At 44.6% G+C, this 12,158-nt stretch overlaps 1 protein-coding gene across 2 annotated transcripts in view; it reads left to right on the plus strand.

Moving 5' to 3' along the window:
* Positions 1-556: 556 nt before the first annotated feature.
* Positions 557-12,158, plus strand: part of Srcap (Snf2 related CREBBP activator protein) — a 48,278-nt gene continuing 36,676 nt past the window's right edge. Inside the window, exons 1-6 of one of the 2 annotated variants that reach the window (XM_021203866.2) lie at positions 557-917; positions 2,556-2,631; positions 4,284-4,543; positions 7,366-7,617; positions 8,948-9,133; positions 9,461-9,601. In XM_021203866.2, the coding sequence (XP_021059525.1) occupies positions 4,490-4,543; positions 7,366-7,617; positions 8,948-9,133; positions 9,461-9,601 (633 nt within the window). In that variant the 5' untranslated portion in view covers positions 557-917; positions 2,556-2,631; positions 4,284-4,489. Of the gene's footprint in view, positions 918-2,555; positions 2,632-2,908; positions 3,435-4,283; positions 4,544-7,365; positions 7,618-8,947; positions 9,134-9,460; positions 9,602-12,158 lie in introns of those variants that run through there. The other variant, XM_029545324.1, reaches the window with a different exon arrangement.

Consider the following 12,158-nt stretch of genomic DNA (forward strand, 5'->3'; position numbering starts at 1 on the left):
TTTTTAGTGTGGAGATAGAACGTGGGTCCTCTGGAAGAGGAAGCAGCCAATATTCTTAATCACTGAGCTATGTTCTCAACCTCTCTAAATAGTTCTTAAATGTAAAAGACTGCAAACCTATGGCACTTATATTTGAGAGCTCTTGGGAAAACCAGTGTTACAAAGTCAACCGCAGCTGGTAGTGGTGGTGCATACGTTAATTCCAGGCTGGCGCAGGAGCATCTTTGTAAGTTTAAGGTTAGCTTGATCTAGCGAGTCTGTGTCAGCCAAAGCTACATTGTTAAACCTTACCTTTCAAAAACAAACAAAAAGTAACTGCTGTAGGAATCAGAAGGTCTAAGCTCCTCTACTCATTTGTTTCATTTCACTGGGTGATTTCCAAAAACAAAAACTCCCAAATCCAAAGGGTGGTCCCAGTGGGCAGCTGCAATGCAGCAAGAGTTTCAGACCCATTCAAGCGTGCTGGGCCAGCATGGAGCCTCGGAGGGAACTACAACTCCCACCTTGCTTTGCGCCGCATAGTCCTACGCTAGCACGCGAGCCTACCCGCCCCTCCAGCCTCCAGTTACTGTGTATCGCGAGAAGACGGGCCGCTCTGGCGGCAGCGATAACGAGCCTTGGTGGTGGTGGTAGTGGTGGTGCTAGTGGCGGTGGCGGCCGAGACGGCGGCGGCCATTTTGGTGAGGCCTCGGAAGCAGCGGCGGCGGCGGCGGCGGCGGGGTCGCTGGGAGTAGCGTCTCCTTTTTCTTCAACTCACCGAGCTCCTCTTCGTGGCGTGACTGCAGGCGGTGGGAGCACCGGGGTGGCTCTCGTTGCGGCCCTTAGGGGAATTTAAAGCGGTGAAGGCGGCGACCAAGAGGGGGCCCTCCCCCCTCCTCGGCGGGAGGGGGGTGGTGAGCACGCCCCCGAGGACGCAGGTAAGGCGAGGGAGACAAGATGGCGGAGGCCCCACACTTTCCCCTCCCCTGGCGGGTGCCTGCGCGCGCAGCTGCGAGCGCCGCGTCCCACCTTCCCGGGGTGCTGCGCGCGCACCGCCCGGCGGGGCCCCGGGGCCGGCGAGCGAGGTTGCCTGCGCGCGCTCCCGGAGCCGGCGGTGGGGGGGAGGGCGTCGGGCCGAGCGGCCCCTGGTGTCGGAGCGGCGCCTCGCCCCCCGCCTGCCCTTCTGCGCACGCGCGCGCGTGCGAGCGGCCCGCGAGAGGACGGACCCAGGTGCGCTTCTGCCCGCCCACCAACCTGCCTCCCCTCGGGGGCGCGGACCAGGGAAAGGGGTGCACGGGACGAGCAGTCCGGGCGCGTGCCCACCATAAGCCATTTATAGGAGCCCGAGACGTGGCGCCCGAACCCTTCCTTCCCGAGCTCTTGGCGGTCTGTGGATGTGGGGGCGCCGACGGACGCGGACTTCTGAGTCCTGTGACCCGGTCTATGGGATCCGGTTCTGGCGGGAACCCCCTCCACTCCACCCTCCTCCCCTCCCCAGCCCGGCCGTGCGCGCCGCCGGTTCACACCGCCTCCGCCCGCGCACGCGCCGGCCCCTCCCCTAGCCGGGCGCGCACGTTGGGTGGGGTGGGCGACCGCGAGGGGGCGGGGCCGCCGTCTTGGGAGTCACAACTTGGCAGAGGTCAAGGGTCATGCTGGGGTCAGTCCTCTGCGGGGTGGGGGGTATTGGGAGATTGGAAAGAAGGCTGGAGTCAGGAGTTCAGGCCTCTCAGTTTTGGATTACCTCCAATCCTTGGAATGTTCTGGAGGGTGAATCAAGGCAGCACAACACCTAGATAAGGAATTAACTGGGCAAATGCTTCCGGGTCTTGAGCACTTATTTAATCCTGCTTGTTTCCTGCTGTTAGGTCTTCTTCTTGGAGCCTTCCTCACTTATGTCTGCTTAAAAAGCTCTTTCTTTAAAGTTCTTTGACCCATTCACCTCATTCTGTATTCAAAGAATCCTCCTTTACTTTATGACTATTTGCTTTTTGTTTTGGGGAACTCCATCCTCGTTTCTGTTGAGTCCCCACTGAAAAGGCAAGGAAGCTGTCAGGCATCCAGGAGGCATTGTTTACTTTTAGATGAGCCGGTTTTTTTGTCCTTCAGCTGTCTGTCAGAGCTTTAAGTACTTTTAGCTTTTCAAACTTTTTGTCGTCTTCTTCTCTGCTCTTACCCAGTCAGAATGTACAACCCTGTGAAGTTCTCCGTACAAAACACTTTGTGCTTTGTTGCCACAACATGTGTATACACCACATCCATGCTTGGTGTCCAGACAGGCCAGAAGAATAATCTGGGCCCACTGGAACTGGAGTTAGAGCTATTGTGAGCTGCTGCAAGAGCAATGAATACTCTTAAATCACTGAAGCATTTCTCTACCCCACCCGGGAGGCCTCACTGAACTACAAACTAGCCCAATTGATTGTATTTCCTGAAGCATGAGTTTTCCCTGCTACTATCCTGTGAAATTACTTTGGGTGTATTTTAAAGTCCAATAAAGCTGGTGTATGGAACCTTAGATGAGTATGGATTGACAAATGTGGGTTGTGTCCTCACTGCTGCTTCCTCTCCTATTTTAGGTGTGATTTCCTTCAGTACAGCACGGCACCGTGGAAGTGCAGACTCTCACAGGGGGTGTGGTCTCTGCTCACACAGGTGAGCTTACCTTCAGATAAAATTTTGTGTGCTAATGGGAGAAACAGTATGACATATTGAGAGAATAGGTTGTGAATGGTTATTGCATGTGTTTTCTATGGAGGGTTTGGTGATAGTACAACCAAACTGGGGCTGAATAAGGGAAGGTGTTACCCTGGCACTACCAGGGAGAGCAATAAGAGTATTATGTTTTTTCCATGGGTTTTGTTGTTTGGTTTAGTTTGGTTTTGCTTATTTTTTTCTCTTTTTTTCTTTTTGTTGTTGTTGTTGTTGTTGTCTTGTTTTCTCAAGACAGAGTTTCTCTGTGTAACCCTTTGTGTCCTAAAATTTGACTTATCAGGTTGGCCTTGAACTCAGAGATTTCTGTCTCTGCCTCCCAGTGCTAGGAATAAAGGCCTATACCACCAACTTGGCTTCTTCAATGTTTTGAAAGAAGGCTATGTGGATTTAAGTTCTCCTACTATTATATTTTCTTTCTTTCTTTTCTTTTTAAAGACAATCTCACGTAGTTTAACTGGCCTCAATCTGTATAGCTGAGAATAATCTTAAGTAGTTTTGATCCTCTTGCCTCAAGTGTACCACCATGACACTCAATTCTATGTGGTTCAGGCATGAAGTCTCAGACTCTGAGGGTACTCGTCAAGTACCCTACCAAATGAGCTCTGTCTTCAGCTCTGTTTCTCCTGCTCCTCCTCTCTCTCTTCTTCTTTTAAAGGGAGGGGGGTCTAAGTCTCTAGCCCAAGCCGACTTTGAATTCATAGCAGTCATTCTGCCTTGGCGTGCCCTAAGTGCTGGGATTATAGGTAAGAACCACCACAGCTAACATTTTCCTTTTTCTTTCTTTTTATTATTTATTTATTTATTTATTTGAGATAGGGCTTCTTTTGTAGCCCGGTTGTCCTGGAACTCTTTCTGAAGACCAGGCTGGCCTCAGACTAACAGAGATCCACCTGCCTCTGTTTCCTGAGTGCTGAGGTTAAAGGCATATTTAAGCACAACTGCTTAGCATATTTCTTCTTTTGAAATGAGATCTTACTTTGTGTTTGAGGCTGGTCTCTAATGCCTATGTTGAAACAATCATCCCCAGTGTCCCAAATAGCTGTGAATATTGGCATATACAGATATCAAGATATGTCTGTCCTACCTCTTTGGTCTAAGCAAGTACTTACAGGTATGTGATGCATAGTAAGTGTCTAAGACACATAGGGATAGGTAGCATGTTGAGAAAGGGTCTCAGCCAATGCATAGCCAAAGATGAACTTGAACTTCTGATCTTCCTTTACCTCCCAAGCTTTCAGATTGAAGGTGTCAGCACCCCCTCTCCTGGTTTTATGCAGGGTTGAGGATTGAACCCTTCTTGGGTGCTAGGCAGAACCAGCTGAGCTACCTCCATATCCCTGAAAATAGTTCTTAACCCCAGCACTGGGAGCTGAGGCAGGAGGAGAGTAAGTTCCAGGCCAGCCTGGATGGTAGGATGGTAGAATAAGACCCTAATTGTCTCAAAAACGAACAATTATTTTAATAGCCTTTAATTTTATTTCTACTTTTTTTTCTTCTCTCTCTCTCTCTCTCTCTCTCTCTCTCTCTCTCTCTCTCACACACACCCACACCCTCTCTCTCTCTCTCTCTCTCTCTCTCTCATTCAAATGCAGGTACTCCAGAGGCTGGTGGACCTGAGCGGAGGCTGGGACGCCCTGGTGGGCCCCGGGCCCTGGAAGGCAGGTCCCGGTGGCTGGTGGCCCAGAATGAGGCCAGCTCCCAGCATGCCCTGCAGCCGGACACCAGCCACTCGGCCTGCAGCAACGGTGATAACCCAGACATTCTTCAGGCATCCAGCAAGGAGCCTGGGAGTGGGACCATGCAGAGCAGCCCCTCCCCTGCTCATCCTCAGCTCCCAATCCTACAGACACAGGTTTGAAAGTGGGGAAGGTTCCTTTGATTATTTCTGTGAACTAATTCATGCCTTTGAGACAAGTGATGTTGCAGGTCTTATTGGGGTGTAACATGTCGAGCCTAATTTTTTCTTCTTTAATTTGGTTTTCTAAGATAAGAGTTTTTCCACCTACTGTCTTGGAACTTGCTCTATACACAGGCTGGCCTTGAACTCAGATCCATTTGTCTCTGACTTCTAAGTGCTGTGTCTTCAGATTTTTTTTTTTTTTTTTTTTTTTTTTTTTTTGAGACAGGGTTTCTCTGTATAGCCCTGGCTGTCCTGGAACTTTTCAGAGTTCAATTCCCAGCAACCACATGGTGGCTCACACTCATCTGTAATAGGATTCAATGACCTCTTTTGATATGTCTGAAGAGAGCAACAGTATACATAAAATAAGTAAATAAATCTTCAAAAAATTATTAAAGAAAAAAAAAAAAGACACAGGTCTTTCTTACCATAAGGAGGTCTAGGCTAAGCCAGAAGGTTGTGGTGCATGCCTTTAATCCCAGTATTTAGGAGGCAGAAGCAGTTCAAGGCCAGTTTGGACTACAGAGCGAGTTCTAGGACAGTCAAGGCCACCCAGAGACACCCTGACTTAAAATAATGAAAAACGAGAAAAGAGAGGTCTAGGATAGGCTGTAAATGGAGATTGGGCAAAATGGTTCTAACACTGCAGGCTTTAAGAATATTTTAACTTCATTTGGAATTGAAACAAGATAAGCCTTAACTGAGGTACTGTTTCCTCATACCATGGAAATGTGAGGGGTGGGAGCATGCTTTTTAAATTAATTAAATCTATATTGCATTTAATAAGACATGGCTTCTTGTGGGGCTGGGGTATTGCTTAGTTGGTATGATTTTTGTTATGTACAAGGCTCAGGATTGAGCCTTGGGTTGATTCCCCAGTACTGTGTGCATATATACTGTATATTGTGGCACAGACCTGAAATCCCAGTACTTTGAATGGTGGAGCAGGAAGCTTTGAGGTCACCTGAGTGGTGGTGGAGCACACCTTTAATCCCAGTACTTTGGAGGCAGAGGCCAGCTTAGTCTACAGAGCAAGTTCTAGGATAGCCAGGGCTACACAGAGAAACCTTATCTTGAAAAAAGGAAAAAAGGGCTGGTGAGATGGCTCAGTGGGTAAGAGCACCCGACTGCTCTTCCAAAGGTGCAGAGTTCAAATCCCAGCAACCACATGGTGGCTCACAACCATCCTTAACAAGATCTGATTCCCTCTTCTGGAGTGTCTGAAGACAGCTACAGTGTACTTACATATAATAAATAAATAAATCTTAAAAAAAAAAAAGAAAAAGAAAAAGAAAAAAGGAAAAAAAACAAGAAAACAAACCCAACAACAAAAGAAGTTGGAGGCCATGCTCAGCTGTATAAAGGATTTCCACTTGAGCAACATGTGACCCTGTTTCAAAATGGAGGTGGGAATTGGGAGTTTCCTTCCTGTATCCCAGCCCCCTGAGTGCTGGTATTATACCCCTGTACCACCAGAGATAGCTTGTTCAATTAGTAGTTTTTTCATTTGCTTTTCAATTAATAGTTTTTCGTTGGCCTTTGAAGTTAGGTCCTCATGCATGCTAAAACAAACTCTTTTAACATTGAGCCATATCCTTTTGGGCTTTCAAATGTTTCCAGGAGTTGAGTGTAGGGCTTTGCATGATCCAGGCAAGTAAGCACTCTGCATTGCTCCACTGGATTTGATTCTTAGTTTTTCTTAGCTAATTGGAAATTTTGATACATAATTTTTAGTCATTTAGCTGGGGTAGGAATTTGAGGCATATTGAGGCTTCAGTATTATACTGGATTTCATGAATGAGTTCATTTGTCATATTTCAGTGAGACACTGTTTTCCAGCTTTTAGAGTTGACACTTTGTAATGTGTAGGTATTTGAGAAGAAGGTTTTGTTCCATTCTCTATATTACCAATGAAGAAGTTTAACGGGCTTTTTTCCTGGTTTTTATGTTAACTCAAATTGCATAGATGAATCTGCCACACTTGCTCTTTCTGTGAGTAAAATCAAGGTCCTAAAAGGACTATGAAATTTGAAATCATAGCATGCTTTTGATCACATCACTTCTGAGGCAGAGACATACATCTCTTTGAGTACATAGACTACCTCAAGGACAAAAAGAACAAAAGAAATTGTGTATTGCAGTAGGCTTGGAAAAAAAAGCAAGTTTTTGTTTTTGAGAGCTATACCTCTAACACTGTAGTAGAAGTCTTGAATTTAGGTAGTTGTATGTATTAGCATGTTAGTATTTTAAGTCAGAAATCTACCAAAATTTGGCTCTACCATTTTTATTTGTTAAAAACTTTCCAAGCCTAATGTGGTGGCACTAGCCTGTTAATCCAGCACTTGGAAGGTGGATTATAAATCCCAGGCCAGCCGGGCAATGGTGGCGCGCGCCTTTAGTCCCGGCACTTGAGAGGCAGAGATAGGTGGATTTCTGAGTTCAAGGCCAGCCTGGTCTACAGGGTGAGTTCCAGGACAGCCAGAGCTACACAGAGAAACTCTGTCTCAAAAATAAATAAATAACAGAGAAACTCCATCTCATAAATCAATCAATTAAATCCATCAGTCCCAGGCCAGATGCAGTGAGGCCTTATCTTCAACTGTAGCATCCTCCCTTCGATACCCACCAAAAAGACAAAAGAAGACAACAACAAAGTGTTTGTGCTGATAAAAAAGAATTCTGCATTTTTTGTTGTAAAATGGAAAAGTAAAATATTTAAAACATTTAGCACAATGCTTAGAATCCTTTTTCTCAGTCATTCTCCTTTTTTCTAGATGGTGTCGGACGGCATGACAGGTAGCAATCCTGTGTCCCCTGCCTCATCTAGTTCTCCAGATTCTAGTGGGGCAGGAGGCATCTCCCCCCAACATATAGCTCAAGATTCCTCACTGGATGGACCTCCAGGCCCGCAAGATGGTACCACAGTTCCTCTGGAGGGGTTCAGCTTATCCCATGCTGCTGACCTGGTCAACAGGGGTCAGAAGTGGGAGAAGAGCCATGCAGAAATTGCAGAGCAAGCCAAACATGTATGTATTGGGAAGGCCCATGAAGATTCTTTGGAGTTGACTTAAGTTCCAGGGGATTCAGTTCCCTCTGCTAGCCTCCATGGGCATTAGGCTTTCAAGTGGTTTGCAAACATACATGGAGGCAAAACACCCATACACAAAATGAAAGAAAGAACATGACCAACCTTCCTTCAGCCTAGAATGAGATTTCATACATGCTAGGCAAATGTTGCCCTTTTATTAAAAGGTTAATTTATAATATTTTTTTATATATGTGAGTATATATGAGTATCTTGCCTACATGTATGCCGGGTGAAGATGGTGCACATTTTAAATCCCAGCACTTGGGAGAAAGAGTCAGGTAGATCTCTTGAGTTTGAGGTCACACTGGTGGTTTACAGAGTGAGTTCCAGGACAGCCAGGGCTACACAGAGAAACCCTGTTTTAAAACTGAAAAAATAAATAAAAATTTGAAAGGAGGTAACTGAGGCAGCACTCTGAGACGACGACACGGGGTCACAGGGTCTAAGTCAGCCTAGACTGCAGGGTCAGCTAGACACTATCTCAAAAAGTGAAGACAAACAGCACATCTAAAGAAAGATGGCATTAGATACTGAAGTACTTTGTAAGCTGTTATGGTATTAAATTTTATTGTTTTCCCATTTATATCTAGTCTGTAGCCTGTAAAATTTTAAATAAATTAGACTGAAATCATATTTCTAAGAAATAGATTTCTACAGTGCCAAGAACCCCTCTAGAGTTAAGAAGGAAGTAGGCACTCCCTTTTAAATATGATTTCCTGAGTTTTCAGAGATCATGTGAACAGAAAGAATATGAAATCATGGCCTGAGTTTTTATACCTATTTCACTTGTCTTATGTTTATAGGTGTTTGTGTGTTTATGTTTGTATGTGCACTTGCATATAGAAGGCAGATGTCAACATTCAGTTGCTTCTTTGGGTTTTTTTTTTTTTTTTTTTTTTTTTTTTTTTTTTTTTAAAGACAGGGTCTCAATATGTAGCCCTGATTGATTTGGAAGTTGCTATGTAGAATAATTTGGCCTGGAACTCAGTTAAGCCTGCCTTTGCCTTCCAGGGTTGGGGATTAAAGACATGCTCAGGTTTCTAGACCTGTTTTTGATTCCCAGTTCTTTCCTAGCTATATAATCTCTGCAATTTCATTTAATTTCCTAGATATTCCCTCATACCACTCCCAATAGAATCTATTACCTTGTAGGATTAATAGGAAAATAAAACACTGAGCCCATTCAGTGGTCAGGATTCTAGTCATGGCAGTGAGATAGCTTGCATGTCCAGAAACTCTTTATCAATGTCATTACCACCCCATATTAGGAAGCCGAAATTGAAACTCGGATTGCTGAACTTCGGAAGGAGGGATTCTGGTCATTGAAAAGGCTACCTAAAGTGCCAGAGCCTCCCCGCCCTAAAGGACACTGGGACTATCTATGTGAAGAGATGCAGTGGCTCTCTGCTGACTTTGCTCAGGAGCGCAGATGGAAACGAGGTGTGGCCCGGAAGGTATGTCCTGTTTGCTGTAACATCTGTATGTTTTCAGGTGTTTTTGAAACCTTAATGATTAGCTGGGAGGTGATGGTACATACCTTTAATTCCAGCATTGGAGAGGCAGAGGAGGGTGAATCTCTGAATTTGAGGTCAGTCTGGTCTACAGAGTTCTAGGATAGACAGGGTCACACCCCAAATAAAGCCCACAAATTAATATACCCCTTTGGTGGTTTCTGCATTTAGAGGTAAGCCTTTTCTTGCCCTTAATAAAGTTTGTATTTGATTGTGTGGATAGGGACATTTAGCTTTGAACATTTTCATACTGGGTCATTATTTCTGTAGGTGGTACGTATGGTGATCCGGCACCATGAAGAACAGCGACAAAAGGAGGAGCGAGCTCGGAGAGAGGAACAGGTCAAGCTGCGCCGAATTGCTTCTACCATGGCCAAGGATGTTAGGCAGTTCTGGAGCAATGTGGAGAAGGTGAGCCATGAGGCTGGAAAAAGGGGGTGGCTGGAGTAGGTTAGAGGGAGCCTGACCAAAGCTTACCGAGGAACTCAACACTGCAGTTCCAGCTCTTTATGACATTTCCCTATGTACAGGATCTTTCCAATCCGGAGTCACAAGGAAGAAGACTTGGCTTCCCTTTCCTACCTACTCATTTAAAACATTGGGAGCAGCGCTTAGCAGTCTGTTTTAGTGGCAAATATCCATTGTATATTTGGGGATGAAAAGGACTCTTTGGCTCCGAGGAGACCATCTACTCTTTGCAGGGTGTATATTAACATGTTTCCTGTTTGTTTGTTTGTGTAATTATTTATTTATTTATTTTTTTCGAGACAGGGTTTCTCTGTATAGCCCTGGCTGTCCTGGAACTCACTTTGAAGACCAGGCTGGCCTCGAACGCAGAAATCCGCCTAACTCTGCCTCCCAAGTGCTGGGTTAAAGGCGTGTGCCACCATGCCTGGCAGTTCCCTGTTTATTGAATTACCCTCCTGCCCGTTTGTTAAGTTGTAATCATCTCTGAGTCCTCTCACCTCCCTCACTGTGCTTGTGTGGTTGGTTCTAGGGCTCCCTGTGGGCATCTAATCTGGAGATGTTCAAGTCCAGGACTGAAAATGCATATAATATATGAATACCTAATTGAAGAGTTTCAAATAGTTTTAGAATGTTTTATTATACACAGTGTGGTATAAAAAGTACTATGTAAATAGTTGTTATACTATATTGTTTGAGAGAGGTATTGCTGTATTTCACAGGTTTTCTTACTATTTCAGTTTTAAGACAGGGTGTCATGTAACTATGTTATCCTCAAATTTGCTAGGTAACTAAGGGTATCTTGAACTCCTGATGCTCCTTCCACCCTCTAAAGGCCCTTTGTTGTTGTTTCTGTTCATTTTTGCAACAGGGATCTCAAGTAGACTAGGTTACCTTCAAACTCACTGTGTAGCAGGGGCTGATCCTTTTCCCTCGGTTTCCTCTCAAGTGCTGTATTACAGGAGTGTACCAGCATGATGATTGGTCTTGACTCATCTTCTCTTCAGTTTATAAACCTGGCTGCAATGTTTATTTTGTAGTATTTGAGACCATCTATGTAATGTGTGCTAGTCCGGAGCCATCTTCGGTCTCCTGAGTTCTGAGGATGTGCCATTTAACACCTAGGCTTGGAAGGGGGGAGGTTGATTAACATTTGTTTATTATGTATTTGGGTTTGAGGTAGAGAGACATACCATGTCACACATAGTCAAAATCAAAGGACAATTTGTGGGTGTCTCTTTCTGGTATGTGAGTCACAAGGATTTAACTCAGGCTATTAGTCTTGATGTTGACCTATCTTGCCTTCCTCATTTTTTTGTGCATTTGAGACAAAGTCTCATCATAGTCTATACTGGCCTGGAACTCAAGCTGCCCTTGAACTTAGAGCAATCCTGGTTCTACTAGCATGCCAAGGCATGTGTTTGTTTGTTTGTTTGTTTGTGAGAGACAGTCTTACCAGCTCTGGCTAACCTAGAACTCCCTGTATAGATCAGGCTGTCCTTGAGGTCTACCTACCTCTACCTCTAGACTGTTGAAGATTAAAGGTGTTTAATACAATGCCTGGAGGTAAAAACTTTTTAAAGATTTATTGGTTTTATTTATGTATGAGTGTGTGCCTGTATGAAATTTATGTGCACTAAGTACATACAGACACCCACAAACCTGCCAGAGCAAGTAGGATCTCTGGAAAATGGAGTTATAGGTTATTGTGAACTACCTGATATAAGTGTTGGGAACCAAACTTATCCTCAGGAAGAGCAATACATGTTCTTAACCTCTGAGCCATCAATCTGGTTCCAAGTTTAAAAAGCCTTTATTTTCATTATTTTTAAATTATATGTCTGTTTATGGGTATGTTATGTGCACATGAATGCTGGTGACTTTGGAGGCCAGAGGATGTTGGATCTTCTGGAGCTGGATTTGTGAACTGTCTGATGTGGTTGCTGGGAATTAAACTATAGTCCTCTGCAAGAGTAGTAAGTGATCTTAAGCAGTTAGCCATTTCTCCAGCCCTCAGCCCCATTTTTTAAAAAAATTAATTTAAATTATGTGCACATAAGCCACAGCTGATTTATAAAAGTCAGAGGACAATTTGTGGAAGTTGTTGGTTCTTTCCCACCCTGTGGTCCTAGTTGAATTCAGGTTGTTAGGCTTGGCAACAAGTGCCTTTATCAAGCCATTTTGTCAACCTCAAGTTTTTAGTTTTTTGTTGTTGCTTTGGTTTCTTTGAGATAGGGCCTCTCTACATAACCCTGGCTGTTCTGGAACTCACTCTGTAGACCAGGCTGTCCTCCAACTCACAGAGATTTGCCTGCCTTTGCCTTCTGAGGTCTGGGATTCAAAATGTGTGTCACCATGCCCACCTATGGTTTTAGTTTTATTAACCCAGTGCCTCCTGTTGATAAGTTTGTGCTTTGGTCACTGTCTTTTAACCTCTAGACTTTTTTTTTTTTTTTTTTTAGCAAAGAGAAGATTTTTTCCGATGGGAAAAATGTAAGCTGAT

Source organism: Mus pahari, chromosome 1 (assembly GCF_900095145.1).
Source record: "Mus pahari chromosome 1, PAHARI_EIJ_v1.1, whole genome shotgun sequence".
Taxonomy (NCBI): domain Eukaryota; kingdom Metazoa; phylum Chordata; class Mammalia; order Rodentia; family Muridae; genus Mus; species Mus pahari.